General features: G+C 37.4%; 1 protein-coding gene across 21 annotated transcripts in view; it reads right to left on the bottom strand.

Annotated features, from left to right (window-relative positions):
* Positions 1–7,720: 7,720 nt before the first annotated feature.
* The window catches only part of mical2a (microtubule associated monooxygenase, calponin and LIM domain containing 2a), an 83,931-nt gene continuing 70,221 nt past the window's right edge, over positions 7,721–21,430 (bottom strand). The window contains exons 20-30 of one of the 21 annotated variants that reach the window (XM_081358837.1): positions 19,165–19,335; positions 18,878–18,970; positions 17,707–17,822; positions 17,515–17,584; positions 16,483–16,572; positions 15,006–15,107; positions 13,875–14,055; positions 10,968–11,044; positions 10,801–10,879; positions 8,168–8,205; positions 7,721–7,944 (exon numbers count right to left, since the gene is read on the bottom strand). In XM_081358837.1, coding sequence (XP_081214963.1) covers positions 8,171–8,205; positions 10,801–10,879; positions 10,968–11,044; positions 13,875–14,055; positions 15,006–15,107; positions 16,483–16,572; positions 17,515–17,584; positions 17,707–17,822; positions 18,878–18,970; positions 19,165–19,335 — 1,014 coding nt within the window. In that variant the 3' untranslated portion in view covers positions 7,721–7,944; positions 8,168–8,170. Of the gene's footprint in view, positions 7,945–8,167; positions 8,206–10,379; positions 10,880–10,967; positions 11,045–13,874; positions 14,056–15,005; positions 15,108–16,400; positions 16,573–17,446; positions 17,823–18,877; positions 18,971–19,164; positions 19,336–21,430 lie in introns of those variants that run through there. The other 20 variants (XM_081358836.1, XM_081358824.1, XM_081358832.1 and 17 more) reach the window with 20 other exon arrangements.

Below are 21,430 nucleotides of genomic sequence, written 5' to 3'. Positions count from 1 at the left end.
GAGTCATTTTGTCTGTGTCTGTGTACTTAAGCATGTTTTTCAGGTTCTCTTTACAACTCTGCATTTTATGATAGCACCACTATATTGAAGGTGGTATGCAATGTGAAACTTTTGCTCCCAAAACCATCACTGTCCAGTGCTTCCAAAATTCCCCATTTCCCCATTTGAGAAAAATGTCTCTCCGTAAAATTTCTACAACCTTGGCATCAGCGGCAGTCCTGAAATGAGAAGGTTTTAGCCCACTCATATTGATGATCAGAAGGTAACAACATGAAGTCAAGATGAAGATGCATAATTGGTTCCTTCAGACAAAGACTCTTTGTCCTTCTCAAATTTTGGTTTCATTTGCAAACAGTGGAGACATCTGGACAATTTGTCTTTCACAATCTGTCGTCATTTCTCAAACTCTTTGGTGGATGATACTATGATATACATCAGTCAGTTTGGTTCTCTGGCTCGCTGGTCATGGTTTTCTCCAACCCAAATTGATTGTGTGCATAAATGCACAATGGGATGAGTTGAGACAGTGTGGAATTACAAGAACCAGATAAGCCTTGAAGATGCATTTTGTTGTTTGTCAGTAGTAACGAAACGGCGCTATCGACATTATGCTATCCTCGCCTCCAAGGTTAGCATGTAAAATGGAAAGAGTCTATGCAATTTATTTGGACTGAGACCAGGAGCCATCACTGCGTCTGGAGGACTGTAGGGCTTTAACCAGAGCTTTTCCCACTAGTTCAGTCACTTTATGATCAACAGATGTCTGGGATGCAGGAGTGCTGCTTTGGGCTTGAGCACATGGAAGTGTATTTGTTTGAGGGAGAGAAGGTCTGCGATGCTTCTTCCGTTCAGGGCATTTGTTGGCCAAATGCCCCATCCTAGCACAACTGTGGTGGCCTTTAGATTTCTGACTCTTCTGCATGTTAATAACGTCTTGTGCTCGAAATCCCCCCTGCAATAAATGCTGCCCAATTGGGAATTTGGGGGAGAGATGATCTGAACAACTGAGAGAATTTTGCATTCAAATTAGTTTGTGCAATGGGTAAAATAATTGCCAAATCTAAATTGTGACTTCCACAGGCATTTTGTTTACCCCATTATGGCTCTATTATTTGAGATAATACAGGGCTTCCAACTGTTGAGTTTAGCTTGGAGTGAGAATTATGGGGATTGGGGGGATGTAAAAAAAAAGAAGAAAAAAACTTGCATCACAAACAATAAGCGTAGGCTATTGTGATTGTCAAAACATTTGGTAGCCTAACTAAACATAATTTTATTAAGTTTAGTGACAGCATGGTGCAATAATTGGTATAGGCTGCTTGTTTTATTATTGCTTGATACAAATTTTACAATTTCAGTTTAATTCTTGTGGTTTTATTCCGATCTTGATTCAGTTTGGATGCATATTAGGTACAGTAGATACATGTTAATTTTTTTCAAGAAAGAAAATCTCACCTATAAATGCTGTAAACAGGCTACAGAGAGCCCTGTCAGCTGGTAGGCCTATAATTAAAGGTTAAAAATTACAACTCAAATTAAATATAGGCCTAATGCGGCCTAAACAACTTTATAATATTTTAATGATAGAAGTAAAAAATATAATAAATATGTAACAATATGTAGCAAAATACTCATTTATACTAAATATATTATGAAATACAAATTTTTCTTGCCAACTTACGCGCTATGGTAATTAAATGGCTTTCCTGAGGTAGGCTAAATATAACATAATGTGACATGTATACTCCAGCTATTTTATTTACCTCTTTCCACGGTTGAAAAACACTGATTGGTCGATATTATGTATGAGGGATATACATTTCGGTAAGTTGTACTGGATCTTTCAACACACCCATTGATCATTCATGTATAGTAGGCTAAGAGAGATGATCGGTTCACGTGCCGTTTGATGTCACATTTAAAAGCGCCAAAACGGTAGCCTATTTATTGTTTGAATTTCGTAATAAAATTGACCGAATTTGAGAGCCCACCGTTGGGGCAAAACGCCCCCTTTGTACAAAAATATTTTCAGTCAAAATACTAATTAATTTTGAAGGCTGAGCAATTTTAATATTTGGTGAATAGCCTAACTCCTGCCATAGTCACTCAAAACCGGGATGGCAATTCTAGTCACATTTATGTTTTGTTTTCCTTAAAGGGGGGGGTGAAATGCTCATTTTCACTCAATCTCCTGTTAATCTTGAGTACCTATAGAGTAGTATTGCATCCTTCATATCTCAAAAAAGTCTTTAGTTTTATTATATTTATAAAAGAAAGATAGGCTGTACCGAGTCTTTTCGGAAAAAAACGAGCGGATGAAGGCGGGCCGTGTGGGCGGAGCTAAAGCTGTGCTAACGCGCCGAGCTAACAACACACAGAGACATTTGAAGCAGTTTTACTCACCGCCCGGTTCCAACCACGACCGTGAACCTTTATCATTGTGACTGCTCGATCCTTAAGCATTAGACGATCTGCAAATCCGTTGATCTGGGCTTTGTTTATAAAACAAGCATCGTCGAAATGCAGGGAACAAACCTCCGTTGATGCTCTGAAAAAACAAACTCCATCCACGGGTGCCTTAACGCTGGGTTCTTTGGGAATCTGTGCAGGGTTGTTTTGCCCTGGCAACCAAAAACCCACTTCTTTGGTGACATTGACTTCCCAAAAGCCGGGCATAGCGTTTTGATGGGCGTACTGCTTTCGCTCTCTCGCTCTGGTCTACGGTTGCGCGCGCGCCCGCGTCCTTCCGGGAGAAGTGCCCTTAGGGCCCGTATAAGGAAATTCCGCTCCATCTGACGTCACACAGGCCCATACTCGAAAAAAACTTTCCGAAACTTGTGACAAACCGGAAGGAGCATTTTTGGAACAGAAATTCTCCTTCAAACGTACAATTTAATTTTTTAAACTTTGTCCATGTTTAGCATGGGAATCCAACTCTTTAACAGTGTTAAAAACTCAGTATGCATGAAATAGCATTTCACCCCCCCCCCCCCTTTAAGGGGAGCATTTTCCCCCATTCTACCCTATGTAAAAGAAAATGCCAGACACAAACCAGAGGGCTCTTATAAATATCATAATAGGATATATATTTTGGGATAATGTCTGACTGACTATATTCCACATATTACATACTGAAATATAGATTTAAGCTTAGATTTATAACATTGTCCATCTAAGCCTTTACGGGTAATAATAACCTAAACAATATGACTGCTCTTATACAACTGCTCAATAAATTAATATGGAGTAACTTAGGCTACTTTTTAGACATCATAAGTTACATGAATCAATCATTACATCTCGAAGTTAAACAAGGTAGGTGGGATTTTATTTCCTGAATGTATCACTGCTGTATAAATCGAGGTGAAGGATTTAATTACTCATATAAAGTGAGTCACATGTCGCCACCTACTGGTCTAACGATGTAACATACAGGAAGAATCATTAAAAACCCCATCGCTGATGCACAGACATTTACAGCATTAGTTGAGGGATTTTTTTTTTTCTTGAGAAAAATGGACATGGGCTGTACCTGATATATCTCCACAAATGAATCAATATCGAACCAAAAACTTGTCCGATTCGAATCGTGATTCGCGAATCGGACAAACTCCGTCAGTGCTTTTGCGACACGCTCAGTATGAAGCAACAAAAGAGTCGTTTGCATGCTGTTTTATTGGTGTTTTTGCACACCAGACCCTACAATGCGCTAAACTGAATTAGTGTATTGAGTGGCATTTCATTCGCATTCGCCGGTGCGTTGGTTGGTTGAAATAGAAATTTACCATCTTTCCAGAATAGTTAGGTGGGCAGATCTGTTCACAGATGGCTAGTGTAAAGCTCTTTAATGGTCAATCAATTTGCTTGTGCAGTTGTCTATAAACTATCCCAGACATCAGAATTTGGATCATTTGATTTCGTTGTGGGGAGAGTTGTAAATTATTATGCATATTTCTCCCAGGCATCGCTTTGGAAACAATCGTTCGTCCTGTAGCCAAAGAAACAAGATCCAATATTCATTTAATCATCGTGTTTGGCTGTCATATATTCCTTTTAATACTCGTTAATAATGAATATTTATTAATGCTATGTTTTATTATTTTAAGCTGACGTAGCCTAGTCTGCTCGTGTATTTTCTTATCTTGTGCTCTTCCTCCTGTTCCCGGTTGTGTAACAGATTGTCCTGCTCTTGTTAAACCACTCGAGGGCGTAAGTGGACCATATTTTCTCTCTCCTGTTTTTTGGCTGAAAGCTCTAGAACACGAGGCTTCAGTGAATATTGTTTTTATTTATGAATTGCTTTTTATTAATGAATGTCTCTTTCATTTATGTGTTAATCAAATTGTTCAGCCATGGACATGGCCCTGATAATCAGCAAATATACATCCGGATAAATAAACAGAAGAATGTTTTAATTCAACTGAACTTGCCTCATGCAAGCATCCTTTTTTTGTGTGTATCTGGATATTACTGAAAAACTGTAATGTGCACTCTAGTGTTATTTGCAGTCATTACATTTAAAAACAGATTTTAACAACAAACACACAGTCACCAAAAATATGAAGCAGCCTATAGTTGTGTTTTGTGTGATGGTAGCCTATTAATGCTGAAAGACTGTGGAATCAGATAATGCACTGATGAAGAGCACACATTAAGGCTTATTAAAGTGTGTGTGACGCAGCATGTAGGCCTTGACCTCACCCCCAAAACCCTTATCTGTGTAACGTCCAGCTAGACAGACTGTCTCATCCAGGGCCACTCTGAACACTTATCAGCACTCACAGGGTCTTGGAAGCTTTTTTTCTCACCCACTTGAAGCTAGTTATGGAAAGAGTTTTAGAGTTCAATCTGGGGCAGTCAGAAATATGTACATTGTGTTACCATACTAAGAAGAGTTCTGTGAATATGTAAAACAATATGTGAATTTATTCATGATCATTAAGCAGTAGAAAAATTAAATACTATGGAAGTCAATGGGTGCCGTCAACTGTCTGGTTACCAAAAATATTTAAAATATCATCTTTTGTGTTCAGCAGCAGAAAGAAACTCATACAGGTTTGGAGGAACATGAGGGTGAGTAAATGATGACACAATTTTCATTTTTGGGTGAACTATCCATTTAAGGCAAAATTACCGTACAGGCAAAACCATTGGTTTTTCCATTAACTGAGCTATTTTGCTTCCATTACATGCTTCTTTGTTTACGTTTTTTAACGGATAAAAAAATATATGAAAATTCCGCTCTGAAATCAACTTTATCTCTGAGTAAATCAAGAATTTTGAACCTGGCTTTAACCAATGTTCAGATTTCTGTAGAATGCATATTAATTACCACGCCTCATTTGAATATTTTAACCTAACATTTTAAAAAACGTATAATACATAAAAATGGTCTTAATATACTGTGATTAATCAACTGACGAAGCATGGTGATATAAAAAAAAAAAAAGATATGTAAAAGAAAATGCCAGACACAAACCAGAGGGCTTTTATAAATATCCTAATAGGATTTGTTTTGGGATAATTTCCGACTGACTACATTATTCAACATATTACACGGCTATACCAAATAAATCTAGATTTAAGCTTAGCTTTATAACAATGTCCATCTAAGCATTTATGGGTAATAATAACCTAAACAATATGACTGCTCTTATACAACTGCTCAATAAACAAGAGTTAATATGGAGTAACTTACTTTTTAGACATCATAAGTTACATGAATCAATCATTACATCTCGAAGTTAAACAAGGTAGGTGGGATTTTATTTCCTGAATGTATCACTGCTGTATAAATCGAGGTGAAGGATTTAATTACTCATATAAAGTGAGTGAGTCACATGTCGCCACCTACTGGTCTAACGATGTAACATGCAGGAAGACTCATTAAAAACCCCATCGCTGATGCACAGACATTTACAGCATTAGCTGAGGGATTTTTTTTTTTCTTGAGAAAAATTGACATGTACTGTACCTGATACCAGGCACGTGCACAGGTAGGGCTCAACCTGTGCAGAGCACATGCCCTTTTTGCCCTGACACTCCGAAGTGCCCTTTTTTGGGTGGTGTTTTTTTTTTTTTTTTTTTTTTTTATCAATGCTATTGGTTACCATTTACGTCCGTCTGTCTGTTTTACAAATATTTAGCCAATGAAAGTTCTTAAAATGAACTTGTGTAAATCGTATTCAATCCTCAAGCTGTCAGTATGCTGATAACTCCGCCCCCTCTATATTCACGGAATCAACTGAAGTTCCACAGCAGCCGCACAGTAGACCGCAGCTGAACGAAGTTTTGCGAAGGGTAAATAAATATCTTGTTGTTTGAATAAATAGGCTACTACTAAACACTGTCTATAAAGGCTAATATTTTATTTATTTGATGTCTGACTCACTGAGACATGTGGGACGTCGCCTGAGACTGAGAGGTATGGCTAGCATTTGCCATCTAGTCATAGCCAATACATAGACACTTAAATAGCCTGTGCATACAGTAGCCTTTCATCTTTTATAAAATGCGATTTTGGCAAAATGTATTTTACAGAAGGAAAAACTGAGCGCCCATATAGGTACAACAAACTAGTTGGTTATAACCTGTTGATGAAAATGTAATGTGATGCCGCCGGCGCCGTTTTAATGACGGACAAAAAATGCACATTTTCACACATTCGCTGGTCAAAAACTAGATACTGATAAGTAATACAACAACATATAATTTGTTTTTACCATCGGAAAAATAACAGGTGCGCCCCCGCGCTGTTTCGTACTGGAACTTACACAAAGCGACGAGTGATCCTCGTCACCTAGGTAACATATATTTCTAAGAAGTAAGACATTTCTTCTTTGATTTATGATTGCTGATATACACCTAATTTATTAACATTTAGACTAATCATGTTATGGTTAATTCAAGGGGTTTAATATGCACGTATTATCTAGCTAATTTTTTAATCTATAGTATTCTATACTCTCCGCTCGTCCTCACATGGTTTTACTACAGTAATATTGTAGTAGTGACTTACATTTTTTTTTACAGAAGATCACTGAAATCTTTATATTTTATCATGCAGAATGTAATTCATGATTTAATTCATTCCAAGGCTTCATTTATTTGATCCAAAATACAGCAAAAACAGTAATATTGTGAAATATTTTTACAATTTAAAATAACTGTTTTCTATTTGAATATATTTTAAAATGAAAAAATTGTGATCAAAAGTGATCAAAGCTGCATTTTCAGCAGCATTACTCTGCATTATTCAGCATTACATAGTGTTACGTGATCCTTCAGAAATGCTTTTCACTGCAACTGTACTTTTCACACTATTTTTTTTTTTTTTTCATTGCTTTTCATTTTCAGACCTTCAAGAGACCAACATCCCTGCTCACTGAAGGTTGCTGTTAGGTTTAAAGAAGCCCTTACAACCATGTTTATCTATATTATCTATATTATTATTATTATGATTGTTATTAATCGTGAATAAATCTAAAGCTTTTGAGACTATTATTTTGTGTTATTGAAAATGGGAGGGGGGTGCCCTTTTTTTAGTTTCAGCACATGCCCCTCAAAAAGTCTGTGCACGGCCCTGCCTGATACTTGTCTTATCTTGTGAGTCCGAATCAGATCGTGAAATTTGTGTGAAAACCCAGCCCTAACCACTAATGAGAATATGTTTAGGATACCACATGCATGTATGTAACAGATGCCTATGTAAAAATTACCAAACCTTTTATCTTTTTTTATTGCAAGAGTATGGCTTAAGATAAATAAGGCAACAACAAATGTCTCAAATGGAAAACATACAGCAAGAAACTCTTCAAACAGTTTTACAACATGTCCAATAAAAGGTGCAACTTTAACTAAAGGCCATTTAGGGAACTAATGGCCTGCTTTCATTGGCACGAGGGCGCCTGGCCTGCGTGTGGGTTTCTGAAATGTAAGCCACCTCTGAAACAAAGAAATGAAGAAAAGACAGAGACTGCATAAGCAAATAATTAGCGGGCCTTGAAGAAAGACAGAAAAGAGAAACATGTCAGACGTGACGTGCAGATGAAAGAAGCAGAGGCAGGCGGTTAGTGTCATGCGTTTCCACAGCTGTGAAACACGTGGCTTTCCAGAGCCATAGCAGAAGGTGAAAGACACTACAAGAAGTGACCTTGCAGACGATCACCTTTCAGTCAGCAGACGCAGAGGAGAGCTTGAACAAGACTACAAGTGAATGAAACAAAGGAGAAATAGAAATGAGAAGGGAATCATATCACAACGCAGCCTGTAAACAGTGTTCTGAAACAAGCGGCTAATGCGCAAAAATAGGATTTAACTTAAACATCCATGCTTTATTTTCATGCATGTCTTTTGATGATCAATCTGCAATCGCCATCCATACCAATAAACATCACACTCTTAACAATCACCTTCCAGTGTCAACAAAAAAAGTATTTTTTTATATTATTAATACTTCTGACTGGGGAAAAACTGTGCATTTTACTTGCACTTAGGAACTGTAAATGTGTAAGTACAGTATTGCCGTGCACTCACACAGTACATTATAGGTAGCAAATGACATCTAAAGAAACCACAGGAATAGTCCAGTGAATCAGATGAAGGGGTGAAAGTAGTTTCTCTGTGTTTTGCATGATTCAGAAGTATGACAAAAACTTTCATTTGAACAATGGTTTGAATATGGCTGGTTTTCCATAGTGTAAATTTGATCACAAACTAACACCCTGGTAAACAGAGACACCAACACATGTGCGTTTGGAACTGATCAGTGGCTCTCCATGAGAACTATACATTAAGCCTGAGAACAAAGTATAATGCATTCATATTTGCTCTGTTGCATACAGGGATGCACAATACATCAGTGGTCATGTTGCTCAGTAAATGTGACTTTTTAATGTTATCTGTATATCAGTCTAAGTAAAATAAACAGATATATTTAAATATAAATTATAGCCAAATGATATGGAGGCGTGTTTTCGCCACGGCATAAAATAATTTAAAACATCATTTCTACTTTTTATCTCACAATTCTGACTTTTTTTCCCTCGGATTTGTGAGATATAAAGTTGCAATTGCGTGTTATAAAGTCAGAATTGCGAGATGTAAAATTAAAAATAGTCTTTTTTATTTTTGTATTCTGTTGCAGAAACAAGCTTCCATAAAATGATCATAGGACCCCTAATTAACAATATATATTATATATATCTTAATTTTTTTTATATAAAGAATTATTTATTTATTTTATTATTGTTATTATATATATATATATATATATATATATATATGAATGTCTAATTTATTTATTCCAATGGATCATAGTAGGTCAATTTGTTAAAAGATTGTGGAAAAACAATAATCATTGTTTTGAAAAAAGAAAGTTTTCTGTTGTTGCACCTGTTTTAAATCTGGATTTTTAAGGTGGCTGTTTTTTGTAATCAATCTCACAAAATGTAGTTTGATATGAAATATTAGCCAATATATCTATTGGCTTCAAAATGTCCATATCGATGCATCCCTAGTTACATATACACAACACATGTAAGAGCAAAGACGGTCTTTAAAGCTTAAAGTTAAATTTTAAGTTAATCTCCATGGGCAACATCTGTGAAACACTGTTTAACAGAGATAATAATTGTAAACCCAAACAAATATTAGATTTACAGTAAAGCACGTTCAATGGAACTATATAGAACAAGACATTACGTGGGGAAAAAAAATGATTCCAAAATTATTATATTGTTTTGAATGTACAGCTGCAAGACAACCCATTATGTTAACTATATAGTGTACTAAAACCGCCTGAAATGTTCACAAATTTTATAGCTCGTTTGTTTTGAAGAATTACTATAAGCCATTTGATAAAAACATACTGTATAAGTATGTACAGTAGTAACATCTTGTCTCCTAGACTTCCACTGTAATACAGATTCTACTATCTGATGGAAGAGACGCAATTATTTTCTGTGGTAATCAACATTTCACAGATGATGTCAATAGATTAGCTTGTGTTGAACCCGGCATTCCTTTACAGCTATGCAGTATGATTTTCATAAGAAGTGTAAACATACGAGAAGAATGTGACTCCAGCGTTCATGAATGGTTAACCGAGTAAACGAGACGTGTTTGCAGCTTGATCAGTCAGGTTTTGTAAACTTGCAGTCTAGACAAAGAAAGTCCATTAATAATTAAAAGCAGAACGTCTCTTTTAATCATGCGTATGAAGGCAGCTCACTCATTAAAGTGCTTAAAGTTCACTCCGTGTTTGACACTTTTTTCTCTTTTTACTCAAAACTTTGGTAATTTGCACACACTCCAAACCAAGCAGTTGAATTTCTACCCTCTGAATAAGTAGGAAATGAATGTTGATGTGCCAACATCTCAAGGTCAGACCGTTCTGTTCATCAAAACATCTCAAGGTTGTTCTATGTGTTTTTCCGTTCTGAACGAATGTCCACTTAATGACCCTTTTAAAGGGCCACGACGTTGCCTGATGACGTTTCTCTCACACTAAGACCCAGTGGCCCATGTGTTCTTCCAGCCAGTGCTGTAGAGGCTCTAGATTGAGCGGTTCGGTCTCTGCGTACATTTGGACGAGCTGTTCGTGGAGAACGGCGAGCAGAGGCAGACTCACGCTGAGCAGCTCGTACAGAAAAGCGTAATCCCCGGCGTTATCCATCAGGTGAACACCTGCGGCCCACACTTTACCATGCAGCCAGTTAAACACACCACGGGGCACAGAACACACAGACTGGCTCACGTGCAGCGGCCAGCGCAGGCTTCTCTTCAGAGAGGACATGATACCTGGAGACTCGGCCTGAAGATGAGTCTCGCGTTCCTCTGGACTCCAGCTAGAGCTGTCGGGGGATCCGTTATTACATGTCTGAAGGAGAAATATTAAGAAGGATGGACTGTAAGACAACTATTGAGGAAATGCGAAACATAGATGAATGGCAGAATTGTGTTTTTACCGTATGTAGATTTTGTGATCTTCCATTCGTCACTAAGGATTTCCGTTGTGCAAAGTGGAGTTTGCAGTACAACTTTCCTATGGGAGGAAAAGAAACCGTTAGTGTAAAGGTTTGGTCACATTCACCACTGCTCGAGTCATTTCAATAGGAATCTACGTGTTCTGGAGTTTCGAGTTAGGGCGAAAAAGTTTAATTCAAATCCTAAATTAAATCTGTTCATCATATAAAGTGATCGAGTCTCTTCAGAAAATCTGGACTAAACCGCTCAATTCATATGGATTCGTTTTACGATCTCTTTATGAACTTTTTGAAGCGTCCAAGTGGTAGTTACGTAGCTGTCAATGGAGGAACAGAAATCTCTCAGATTTCATCAAAAAGATCTCCATTTGTGTTCCGAAGATGAACATAAGGGATTAGTTCACCTTCAAAAAAAATTTTGCTGATAATTTACTCACCCCAATGTCATTCAAAATATCCATGTCTTTCTTTCTTCAGTCGAAAAGAAATTAAGGTTTTTGAGGAAAACATTCCAGGATTTTTCTACACAGAATGGACTTCAGTGGCAACCAACTATACCAATGTTCAAAGAAGGTTCAAATGTCCGTCTCAATGCAGCTTCAAAGTCTCGACACGATCCCAGTCGAGAAATAAGGGTCTTATCTAGCGAAACGATCTGGGCCCGGTTCCCCAAAACGTTCTTATCGCTAAGTAGGTCTTAACCTATTCCTTAACCTCTCTCTTAACGTTATGACACGATTCCCGACACGTTTGTACTCTAAGTATATCTTCTGTAAGTCACACTTTCGTAAGGTTGTTCTGGACCACTCTTAGCTTTACCTTATCACTGTTGCAGGTCTATACGAATATAATTCTGACGTTTTAATACACCCAGACAGTATTCAATTAGGCTAATTCAAGTGTTTTCATGCAAAGAATAAAATTGTCATTACACTGATTGTTGTTAGATTTTTAATTATATTATTATACAATATTATTAATTTAATTAAAAAGCTCTTTTAAAGGCCAGTGAAAGCTACTGCCAGTTAAGTCCTATTCGGACGCTTATATTGTTTCTCATGGGCTTGTACGGTATTTTAAACATTTATAGGGGTAAGTCGGTGATTTTAGTGCCGTCCGAATCCATAATATCAGTGTTTTCTCACCCATCCCGCGTAAAAATCCCTGTCCAAATTAGTACCTACTGTTTTTTGACAAACAGGTTGTGTGGTAATTTAATTGCTGTCTGAATCCACATCTCTGAGTTTACAAGAAGAGATTCAAAATTCACGGTTTAAATCCTTTTTGATCACTGCCGAGCACCGTACGTAAGATGTAAACTTTTAATACTGAAATGCTGGAAAGTATTTACAAGAACAATATTTCATCGCAGCTCCACCTCAGCGAACAAAAATGGGAAAGAGAAGAAAGCACGTAAAATTTTTGAAATGCTATTGTGGCAGCAATATATGATACAATTTTAAAATATGTAGGCTAGGCTATTATAGGCTATTATAGTTTGGATTATTTTTTTTATAAAATCCAATAGTCCTAATAAATAATTTCAACTATTTCTGAAGTGCTTCTTTTATAAAGAACACCACTTTCTAGCATAAAGCAGTGAAACAGCGCCTGGACAAGAGAAGGTATACAAGAAGGTATATCTTAAAGCAGCTTTCTAAGGTATGGTTGGGGGAACACACTTAGGAACATAAACAACTTTGGTAAGATATATCTTTCGAGTCTTCTTAGCGCGCTAAGAGTGAGCGTTATCGGGGAACCAGGCCCTGTCATTTTCTAAAAAAATTAAATATATACTTTTTAACCACAAATGCCCGTCTTGTACCATCTCTGAGATGCGCCACGTATTACGTCATCATGTTGGAAAGTATTATAAAAATTAATTAAAACAAAGATGTAGGACGATTTTGAAGTTGGAGGAGAAAATGAGATGGAGTTTTTCGCCCTTCCCTACCTTTATGAACCGGAGTACACAGACAAATAACTTAGATGACGTGACGCGTGACCTTTCCAACGTGATGACGTAATGCTTCGCACATCTCAGAGATGGTACAAGATGGGCATTTGTGGTTCAAAAGTATATTTATTTTTTTAGAAAATGACCGATCGTTTTGCTAGATAAGACCCTTATTTCTCGACTGGGATCGTGTAGAAACTTTGAAGCTGCATTGAGTCGGACATTTGAACCTTCTTTGAACATTGGTATAGTTGGTTGCCATTGAAGTCCATTCTGTGTAGAAAAATCCTGGAATGATTTCAAGAAAAACATGGATATCTTGAAGGTAAACTAATCCTTTAAGTCTTACAGGGAATCACATGAGGGTGAGTAATTAATTACAGAATTTTCAGTTTTGCGTGAACTTTCCCTTTAATAAACTTGGATGCCAACTAGCGTTTCTGATCTGGATCTCGTTGCAATTCTCCTTGTGACCACCTGGGTCATTATCACAAAGAGCTGAGCTATTTTTGCAACGTAAGAGACAAATGCTTGAATTTAAAGGGATACAGTAGTTCATCCAAAATGTAATGATTTTCACATCATCTGACGTCTGTTTGTTACATAAAGCTATCAAATGGTTTGGAATATAGTGCAGCTTCATGATTTTTTGTTTAAGATAGAGATCACGACTCTCCCATGATTGATTCAACGACAAATACATTTTTAACAGTCACTTGTCGCCACCTACTGGTGTAACAATGTAATTGATAATCTTTAATTGAAGTGTCAAGTATCTTTCAGAAGGTGATTTGCTCTGTTTTGATCGCTACAGTAGACATCAGTGTTTATATCCGAACTATAAACTTTTATCTCAGTACTGGTTCGAGCGACTAGTGAACTCCTCCTTTACAGAGAAACAGTGAGTATGCAGTATGTGCTCTTCTCAGTACCTTCCACCGAATCGAAGGAATGTCCTCCCTGGCGCAGCGGAGCTTTGCATGTGTCGCAGCGGAAACATTCCCTGTGGAAGTGGAATCCCTCAGCGCTGAGCCTCTCCACCACAAACACACGCTTCTTACACGCGTGACACACATCACCCAGACTCTGAGGAAATTCTCTTTTTAAGGAAGGCTAGGGGATAAAAAAAAAAGAACAAATCTGATCAAGATAGTGTGAATTAAAGTATGCTGAAAATAACCCTGAGAATAAACATCCACACAGTGGAAGGGGTCATACTTAAAGTATAATCTAAAAAAATACTGTGAAAAACACATAATGTGATGAAAGCATTGACAAGTGCAGATTCATTCACAAAACGTTGCCTTCTTTTATGACCAATCACTATTATAAATACCAGGAAAATAGTATCGTGTTTTTTTTTGTTTTTCTTAGCAGCATACATTGTAGAAGGATGAACAACTGCAATCGCCAAAATTTAAATAACATTTATTTCTGAAATTATTATATATTGTAGATGCCCACATAATGATTTAAACATGCAAAATGTATGTGACATTTGATATGGTGTTGCGTTTCTTCACCATTGCCATTTTCATATAGTAGTAGGCAGTATTCAGTATATACTAGCATGTACTATTGCATATAGTATGCAAATCTGTATGAAAGTTTTGGTTGCACTTTATTTTACATTTATCTTATCTAAGAAAGTACTGATAATATAAGGTAACTACATGGGTTAAGGTTACGTTTAGGAGTAGATTCAGGGTTATTACCCAGTTATTGCAATAAAATGTACATGGGGAACAGGACTATAACATAAAATGCTACCAATTTTTTCATCTAATTGCTCAATTTAGATGAGTAACCATTGTATAAGTTTTGGAGCTTGATAGTACCAGTCCCCAGTCACTTTCATTGCATAGAAAAAAACAGCTTGGACATGTTGCCTATCATCTCCTGTGATCCAGGAAAGGAAGAATATCATACAGGTTTGTAACAAATGAGGGTGAGTAAATGATAACCGAATTATTAACGTGAACTGAAATGCACGAGATTGATTTCATAAAATCCCTTTTTGTTCTGGTTTAAACAATTATCTCAACAGCTGATCTGTGGCTTACCGGAGTGCCTGAGCTGCTTGGCTGAGGCCTATGATCATTCTCACAGAGCGTAACCAGAGCGTCAGCTCGAGCGCCCACTAGAGACACTCTGCCTACTGTGCGCTACCAGCCAATGGGAGAGCAGGGACAGAAAGTGGAGAAAATAGAATGAAACTGAAGGACAAAGCAATTATAAGGCAAAGCACGAGAAGACATGCTGGAGAAAATCTGAGAGAAAAGAATTCAGAATAGCTACATTTGACACCTTTATGTCAAAAAGTGAGTTTGATCGATTAGATTCAGCCTAATTGCTCCTGATCTTTGAAACCAAGACTGCATTGCTCTGTTCCATAACCCAATGAGCTGCCTAAGCATCACATGCATATGTTGTAAAACAGGCAATCTACATAAAACACACCTCATTTTAGGCAAATTTTAATGTAGTATTTTTGCTAAATCTTATTGCATTGCTTGTACCATGGCAGTTTCAAAGTGATGTCCAATGACTGGCGTGTTAAATTTAGTCCAAAACAGTCAAAAACATGACTTTTGCAATATTTTATGTTGTTTAATGCATGTATCGCGCATTAAACTGTTAAAATTGCGTTTGAAACTAACTCCCCCTTTTACTAAACTCTACCATAATCCTAACTGAAAATGTGAGCAAAAACAAATCAGATGAAAATGCATTTGCTGAAGCAACCATGGCATTTTAGCTTCCTTCTGCGAGGCTTTGAGCTCTTTTGTGGAGTGTCTAGACTTGTGTTGGACCCAAGCGGCCCGAATCACATGTGCAATGCTGTACCAGGTGAGCTACCGAGCAAGTTTACTACGTCAGAAAAGCCATACATATGGAGCTGGTTATGTGATGCAAATGTCAAAATGTATTAGTTTACAAAGCATGCTCTATGGTAAGTGTTTTGAGGTCATAACATTGGTGTTTTATTGGCTTTACTGTTAATTTCTGCAGGAAACTGCAGTGAAATATATGTATAGGTACATTTTTGGAGTTCTGCAGCAATGTAGAGTCACATATTTTTCACTTACACCTGGGTTGGGTTTATGTAGGCGACCTCCCCATGTTTTGGAACTGAACCCATGTCTTTTAGCTCAAAATGAGGGTTGTCAGTCAATCTTGAGAAACTAAAACGCCACAAACTCCTATGATCCAGTAACTTTGAACCGTTCAGTGGGTGGAGCTAGAGTTTCAGGTCAAGCATCTGGCAATGGAAGAGAGGAATGCTCTCTCTCCCTGTGGTCAGCTGGAATGTGAGGATGCTTACAGCCAAGTGTGTGTGTTGTATTGGCACGTTCTCATTACAAAACCACCCATGTGAAGAGAGACAGTCCATCAAAGAGAGCTGGGGCACTAATCAGTGCTCTCCAGTCCTGCCTACAACATGCCAACAATCTCACGCAAGACTCTCGATCCAGTCAGAACGCATATCATGCAAGTCCTGGGAGATTGTGGATAAGCTTCATTCCTCTGGTCATGTACCTGTTTGGGAGCATATGGGTCTCCATTTGATTGAAGAATGTCTGTTTGTTTTCTTAAAGTAAAGGATGTTGTGCTACTGCTGGTGTCAGACTGAAAATGTAGATTTGAGAGTTTATTGAAGCAAATGTTGTGATCCTCTTTGGTTAAGTTAAAAGAATAGTTGACCCAAAAATGTAAATTATGTCATAATTGACTTTCTATGTATGGCTTTCTTTTTGCCAAGGATCACAAAAGGAAAAGGAAAAATTTTGCAGAATGCCCAAGCTGCTTTTTTCCAAGAAACCATTTCTTGTTTAATTTGGGCTTTCAAACTCCAAAAATGATAATACCAAAAATACCTAAATTTGTGAATTAAACAAAGGTAATTTGAGTATGTTTTACTAGAAAATACAACTTTAGTCTTTCTACTTCAAAATTGCGTTGGTAACACTAGTTTAGGGTCCAATTCTCACTATTAACTAGTTGCTTATTAGCATGCATATTACTATGATTTTGGCTGTTTATTAGTACTTACAGTATAAAGCACAAATTAATGCCTTATTCTGCAAGACCTTGTTCTACATTTCTAATCCTACCCAATACCTAAACTTAACAACTACCTTATTAACTATTAATAAGCAGTAATTAGGAGTTTATTGAGGCAAAAGTCGTAGTTAATAGAGAGTTAATAGTGAGAATTGGACCCTAAACTAAAGTGTGACCATTACGTTTAATGCAATGGGTTACTTGACGTTTCTTTGTTATTATTTGTGTTGCCGGTGATTTCTGGGTGAAAATTGTAAAGTACACCAGATTTACTTCAGTTATAAACTAAAGTCATTCTTCAATGAAAATCTCAAATCTCATTTGAACATCCACATATTAAACTAGACATGTAGCATTAAATTATTAAGACGTGAGATATTTCTTCTATGGAAGTTACAAAGGTTTGAATCAACAATAGGGTGAGTAAATAATGATAGCATTTTCATTTTTGGGTGAATGTTTCACTTTCACTTCATTAATGGAACAATTATCTTGACAAACACTCACCATTTGTGAGATATTCTTTGCTTCTCTTTGCATGTTAATGCCATAAAGAATTTCTGGTTTTGATTTACAGCTTTAAAAGGCACACGGGAAGAGTTAAAATGAAATAGCATGTTAAAAAGAAACGACTCTGAAAGGCATCAGAACCATTGAGGACATACAGGAAGTATGTTGAAGGTGAAATCACTTCTTTACCTTGATGAGAAAGCAGAGGAGAAGGTAAAGGAAAGATGGAGAGGAGCAGAGCATTCTGGGATGGGGTGAAATATTATGGAGTTAGAATGATGAGGATTGACAGCAGAAGAACTGGTCTGTTAAGAGCAGAGATAGAGAGAGATCAGACAAGAGCTGATGCCTTTGATGGTGTGTTATACAGAACAGCATTAAACTGCATTTTAAAGCTGGGAATTTTTCAAAGCGCTTTAATATTATTAAAGGATCAATAAGTAATGTTTGCTCACTGGCCTTGGACTTTATACTGATACTTATTGACACTTGGTGGATGCCGTCAGTGATGCCACTGCAAATTAATTTCCTATTCACAGGCACATTTATTTATCAAGGTTAATTTATTTGGGATCTGACAAGTAAGGAATAACCGACGACAGACTTATTGGACATTAATACTATTGCTTACACAAAGTGGTAATGCCACTATACCTCAAGTGTGTATTAGTTTTCAATAATTTAATCGTCTAGAGTCAATTATTACCCTGGCTGACACGTGTACATATATCTTTCTCAAGACATTTTTGACAACATTTGTTCAAGACAAGTGTTTGGCATGGTAACGGATGACTATGTTGGTACGTTTGGTCTTGGTGAAATATATCTGCTACGCTGCTGCTGCAGATCAAATACACTACAATATAGTGTACATGAATTACACGTAGCAGATCTATACAGGTGGAGCTGGGGAAGGTGGAGGGTTTCTGAAAGCGCGCTGCAACAACTACAGCAAATGCTGGCCAAGTATTTGAAGGTTGAGCAGCGAGCTCATTGGCTACTGATACAGCAGGAACCAATCAGCTGTGCCCAATAGAGAACGATGTGATTGCAAGGAGATTGAGTTAAGTTATCAGCCTGCGCTATCTAGAGTTTCATGACAGAACTTTGTATGTCTAGAATTCACTAATGTGTAGAACTTCCCTATACCACCAATTAAGTTGTTTAAACTGCATATTTTTAAGTACTTATCATTTCTTTAGGTTTAAAACTTTTTACAGTGGAAAAATATACTTGCCATACCTTGAAATAAGAGACTGTCTATATAACACTTTCTATATAACCTGCAATCATGTTGGTTTAGCAATCCACATGCTTTTCATTTGTACAGAACAGGAAGTTTTAGATGGTGCCATAATACCTTATCATGGACTTTAAAATTTCTGTTTTCCTTTGACTGGGGGATCTCTGTTTCGTTCCGAAGGCTAAAATGAGACGTTCTGGGACTGCTTAACTGTAACCACAAATTAAAGCCCATTCAATATGTCATAAAGCTGCACTCCACATATATAATATGCTATCTAACCTACAATTAATCAGATTGACTAAGCTGGTTACCTCCAGCATGCCAGATGTCAAAACACTTGTAAATCTCTCTCTACTGTAATTATGTATCCGAACTTAGCTGAGCGATGAGGAAACACTCACCAGATGGGACAGACTCCCTGTTTCTCCCTGTATCTCCTGTTTAAAACGCTGCATGTGTAACGGTTTGGGTCTAGACATCTTAACCAAATGGATGCCGATGGAAGAGGAGAAAAGGAAAGAATTAGACTCAGCAGACTGGGACAGTGCGAAAAAGTTTGCATGCACAATTACCTGCTGAGAGGGACAGGAGGAAGTGACAGGACGAGGACAGGAAGTAGCAGTGCATTGTGGGAGACACGATTCATGAAGAGAGAGAGAGAGAGAGAGAGAGAGAGAGAGAGAGAGAGAGAGAGAGAGAGAGAGAGAGAGAGAGAGAGAGAGAGAGAGAGAGAGAGAGAGAGAGAGAGAGAGAGAGAGAAATTTGGATTAGTAGCAGAATGGATGGGTTGAGGAAGATCACATACTTTCATCTGAACTTTCTAGATTTTGGTTTCCTTTCATAGAGGTGTTTGGTTTTTCTTTACAACCAGAAAATCAGACCTGCATTATAGTCTGGTTATTGTTATCTCTGCGTATTAGGGGTGTGACAAGATCTCATGCCACGAGATCCCGCGAGACTAAAATGTGACGAGATTTCTCGAATGAAAAGCTGTCTCGCGATATCGCTATGGCGGAGCGTGAGGGTGAAATTAGCATAGAATATGTCACCGCTACATTACGGTGCCCACCGCGTCACCGCCTCCACTGGCATTTCGCTGTTTTTATAAACTGGGTACTCAAAGCGCTTTACATGGAAGGGGGAATCTCCTCAACCACCACCAGTTCACTGTTCAAGTGACGATGACGATTTGAAAGTAAAAGTAAAACACGAGCTCTTTTATGCGTGCAAATTAGACTGCATACAATTAAATAGTATGTCTCCCAATAGCATGTAGTTGTGGCTCTGGTCTCTGTTTGCACTTTGAATATACTGTAACATCTGAAGAACGACAGACAAGGGAGCCTCCGTTTCTGAACTTTTAATCAGAACGCAAACAACTGTACACAAAACCACCAGCCTAACTCACTCGCTCCTTTCTCTCAACCCGGCCTTTTCCGAACTCACCGCCTTAACCCTATAATTGTTGGTGCAAAATAAAACAGCAATTTCACAACAATAATAAAGAGTCTGTGCGCTACAGTACTTTGATTATGGTTGCACTTGAACTTATTGTTTGCACTAAATAAGACTAAGAAAAAAAACGTATTTATTTGTGTTATTTATACTGTTTTTATTTCTATGTTCAATTTGTGGAAAGGAGTTCCATTAGGAGGTCACACACAGCCTCAATCAGAAGTTCTGGAAGCTCATAATTCATGTATAGTAAGGTCTGAAGAGACTCATGTGAAATCATACAGGAGAGAAGCCAGTCAGTTGAGTTTGTGGCAAAACATTTTACAGTGCTTGTATATTGTTGTATTTCAATGCATTTGATAATTCATACTCGAGTAGAACTGAAATGATATTCATTACAAGAGGATTAGTTTAAACATTTCAAAATACACCTGCAGCCTATTTTTCCAGGCATGAATTTTGTCTCGTTCTCGTGAACCCAATCTCGTGTCTCGTCTCGTGAGATAAGCGTCTCGTCACATCCCTACTGCATATATGTACATTTTTGTAGATAGCAATAATGTCTATTGTATTCTGTCTCGTCTATAGTCTGAGAAGCATCGAAGTAAGATATTTTACATCTAAAAATAGAATAAACAACTGTAAATAAATAGTTTTATATTTCTTTATATATATGATTGTGATCCATAATGCTTCAAGGGATTGTAGTCCTTTCAGTCACTAAAGCCATTAATCACACAATCTTGTACCATTGCCTTTTTTTTCTGCATTTTTCAAACACTTTTTTGCTTCAAAACAAAGTTTGTAATGTTATGATTCACTCCGTAGCTGGTTGGCTTGGTTTATGGGTTATAAAGCTTTAACAAGGACAATTTTAAAAACCCATGTGGGAAAAAAATGAATGGAAAAAAATCTTTCGGAAACTTCCAGAACAAACGCCGCTGAAAACGTGTCTGTTGCTCAGCACCTGTGAGCTTTTCGCTGATTCTCTCTTTTCTTTACAAAGCTGCATGTCTAGCTGCCCAGTCGGAGATCTATCCGTCTTATTAGGAATGGAAGAAAAGAGCAGGAGAAGGGCATGAGATGATAATGATTCATTAAAGACAAATGGGAAAGCAGTATTAGGAGTGTTAAACTGTATTAGAGATGGACAGAAGTGCATGTATAAGTAATGGCAAGCACTGTCAGAGGACAGGAGAATAGATTAGGAAA

The sequence above is a fragment of the Scardinius erythrophthalmus genome, assembly GCF_964197995.2.
Source record: "Scardinius erythrophthalmus genome assembly, chromosome: 2".
Classification (NCBI taxonomy): Eukaryota; Metazoa; Chordata; class Actinopteri; order Cypriniformes; family Leuciscidae; genus Scardinius; species Scardinius erythrophthalmus.
The sequence above is the reverse complement of the archived record's forward strand: the minus strand, read 5'-3'. Positions and strand labels throughout refer to the sequence as shown.